General features: G+C 39.9%; 1 protein-coding gene across 3 annotated transcripts in view; it reads left to right on the forward strand.

Annotated features, from left to right (window-relative positions):
* The first annotated feature begins 42 nt into the window (after nt 1-42).
* LOC111864821 (deaminated glutathione amidase) overlaps nt 43-3,602 on the forward strand; it is a 35,621-nt gene continuing 32,061 nt past the window's right edge. For 2 of the 3 annotated variants that reach the window (XM_023852355.2, XM_023852356.2), the window contains exon 1: nt 43-289. In XM_023852355.2, the coding sequence (XP_023708123.1) occupies nt 281-289 (9 nt within the window). In that variant the 5' untranslated portion in view covers nt 43-280. Of the gene's footprint in view, nt 290-2,454; nt 2,699-3,602 lie in introns of all 3 variants that reach the window. The other variant, XM_033751595.1, reaches the window with a different exon arrangement.

Below are 3,602 nucleotides of genomic sequence, written 5' to 3' on the forward strand. Positions count from 1 at the left end.
TGGCCGCCACGTTTCCAACCAATAACATGGGAGTTGCACGGGGCTACTATATACCGCACATACACACAAACACACACACACCGCTTAAGACCACTGCAGATTGGTCAGACAAAAAATTATGTAATGTATGATGCTCAAAATAAGTGTAGTAGGTGCAAACCGTGCAAATATGTGATAAGCATAAGAAGGAGACTTTCCGTCATACTTCATGTAATTTTAGAACTGCAGTGCCGCCACATAAGAAAGACCATTTTCCTTCAGGCACATCAACTGGCCTGTCATGTTGAAGGTAATATTAATTAATATACAACTGTCAGAATTAATTTGTATAGCATTTTACAACGTTATTACGTCCTGTAATATTTGAGGTTTTCACGGCTGTGACTATGAAGAGTGCCGTCTTCTGGGACGTTGCTCCGTGTAGATCTTGTGTGAACCGACGTTTCAGTTCACACAAGATCTACACGGCGCCACATCTCAGAAGACGGAATTATTTGTATTACGTCCTATTCGTTATAGGGACCCAAATGTATATGGACTTGATATACATATGAGGTTGAATTGGGCTAGGTAAGGTTTTTCTAGGTTACAAGCAACAACAAGGATGCCAACCTTATATTGTAGTACCATACGAGCTCTATTCCAGGTTATCCAGACTATGGATTATCATGTATCTGAATGAACAAAATTTGAGGTTGCATAATGGGTAACCTGATCGTATCTTCAAAGTAGTAGTACTAAATAGCAGTCAGGAAATCTGCTTACCAACTTACATTTAAGCCTTGTAAAGCTGTTTTTACTGATGGCTCTAGAGAATTTAGGACAGAAGAACAAATTTTTAACTACTTTTAATTAACTTTATTCATTCTGGTCCATCACACTAGTCAGTACTATAGAATGATTTGATTATACCGACCAGTGTGACTCAAAAGTATATATATACATATGTGTGTGTGTTGCCTTTACGTGTTCGGTCAATTAATGACCATCTTCAGAAGGCAAATAACACTTGAGGAAACTGCTATTACATAAATCATAATACATCAAGTTCAAAGTTGTCCAAAGTTTTATATATAAAGATTTTAAAATAAACTAAAATGTGGGGAGTTAAAATAATAATAAAATTCTTTAATATTTAAAATCTTAAGCTACTAAGATTTGTGTCTTCATGCCTCTTCAATCAATGGGAGATTGGGTAGATTGCTGCCCTTGGAATTTTGGGTAGTGCATTTTCTTGTTTATATAGTTAAGAGCCTGTGTTTATTGTTGAGATGCTTCTCCTTTTGTTGTTTGTTGAGGCACTTTGAACTTGATGTACTATGATTTATGTAGTAGTAGTTTCCTCAAGTGAGGAGGAATGCATATAGAATATTGGTGGGAAAGCCAGAAGGAAAGAGACCACTGGGAAGACCAAGGTGTAGGTGGGTGAACATTATTAAAATGGATCTTAGAGAGATAGGTTGGGATGGTATGGATTGGATTGATCTGGCTCAGGATAGGGACCAGTGGAGGACTCTTGTGAACATGGTAATGAACCTTCAGGTTTCACAAAATGCTGGAAAATTTTGAGTAGCTACAGATTTGGCTTCTCCTCAAGAAGGGCTGAGCTCCATAAGTAAGTAAGTTTCCTCAAGTGTTGTTCTTTGCCTTCTGAAGATGGTCATTAATTGACCAAAACATATAAAGGCAACATATATATATAAAAGGGGTTGTCAAATGAAAGCAGGTCACCACGCATAACTCACACGGCACGCAAGTTGGTAACACTGGAGTTTGCTTACGGTACGAATATCTGGTTAGGACTTGGGAAAGCACAGTGACAACATGCCCTTGCACACTAATCGTTTGTTTATTGTGCTGGAAATAAGTTTAGCGCTACGTGTGGTTGTCCAGCATCAGTAATAAAGGCAGGTAAAGAAGAACAGTGAAGTGTAGTGTGCATTTTGACTGCTGAAGGAGTAGGAGGACGAGAAATTCATCACTGCATGTCTGTTGTTTATGGCAAACACAGCATGTCACGTTCGCATGTGCTGGCGCGTGGCATAAGAGATTCCGAGAGGGACGTGTGTCACTGCAAGATGATGCTTGCCCAGGGCAGGCTCATTGTGTCATCACTTCTGATATTATTGTTGCATTGAATGTTCATATCCGGGCAAACTGAGGGATCACTGTGGAAGAAATTAGTGTTTTGATGGGAATAAGTCATGGTTCCGTACATGCCATTGTGACAAAACATCTGCTGTACTGCAAAATCTGCGCGCAGTGGGTTCCACGTCAACTCACGGAGGAACGGAAGACTCAGAGAATGACTGCATCACTGGGTCACTTGCAATGATACCATGAGGAAGAGTATGCTTTTCTGTCCCATATTGCCACTGGAGACGAAACTTTGTGCCACCATTTTGAACCCGAGAACAAATGGCAGAGCCAACAGTGGAAACANTTAATTTTTAGAAAATCTGGAGTGAGGGGGCCCAGATGCTTGGTTTACCTGCTTGCCATCTTCCTGGCACTCATGGTTGTGAATAAGCAAGCTCAGTAACACTTCTGATGTGTGTTTTGGAAGTAACTGCTTTGAATTTCAGCTGAGACAATGGCTATCTTGACCCATGTTTTCGTGATTTTCCGTCCCTCCAGGCAAATGTAAGGATGGTAGCACAAATTAGGCCAGAACGACTTCCTTGCATATTCTTTTCAGGTAATTAGACGTGACAGTATTCTGCAATTCATTGCTGTAATAGGCTGTGGAGAGCAATCTTAAACAAATGACAAACAAATAAAGAAACAAGTACTCAGTTTTGTCTGGAAGTGGTTGCTTTTCTTGTCAATATAACAGTATATAGCTTCAATTTTAAAGAAGGCATACCACTAAAATTAATAGGTTAAAAGTTTACTAATTTAATTCAGTATTATATTGGAAATGACAATTTGAATCAATCCCAATAGCTGCTACATTACATGCATATCATGTTGATAGCCTTGGCTGTCATACATACATGGTGCAATCTAAAAGTTCTCAAAATATATTATTAAAAACTATTACGTCTTACCTGCATCTTATTCTGCACCATCACCTTCAAAGTAGTTCCCTTGGGAGCGCATACACTGATCCCAGCGTTTCTGCCACTTTTGAAGTGCATCCGGGAAGTCTTTCTTTGTTAGGGTGTTTAGTACCGTCTGCGTTTCCGCTTTGAAGTTCCTCAACTGTATCAAATTTTCGCCCCTTCAACTTGATATTCATCTTGGGAAGAGAAAAAAGTCACATGGAGATAAGTCTGGCGAGTTCAGTGGATGGGGAACAACTGCCATCTTGTTTTAGCCAAAAATTCCTGTACAGTGTAAGCTGTATGCAGTTGTGCGTTGTCATGGTGGAGTACCCAGTTGTTCGTGTGCCACTTCTCTGGACTGTTACTCCTCATGTTCTCACACAAACGCGTTAGAACATCGCGATAGAACTCTTTATTGAGTGTCTGACCAGGAGGGATGGACTCCTTATGAACAATCCCGTCAGTATAAAAAAAACAGATCAACATGGACTTAATGTTGCTCTTGACTTGTTGAGCTTTTTTTGGCCAATGTGAAGAAGGGCTCTTCCATTGCGA

The sequence above is a fragment of the Cryptotermes secundus genome, unplaced genomic scaffold (assembly GCF_002891405.2).
Source record: "Cryptotermes secundus unplaced genomic scaffold, Csec_1.0 scaffold1734, whole genome shotgun sequence".
Lineage (NCBI taxonomy): Eukaryota > Metazoa > Arthropoda > Insecta > Blattodea > Kalotermitidae > Cryptotermes > Cryptotermes secundus.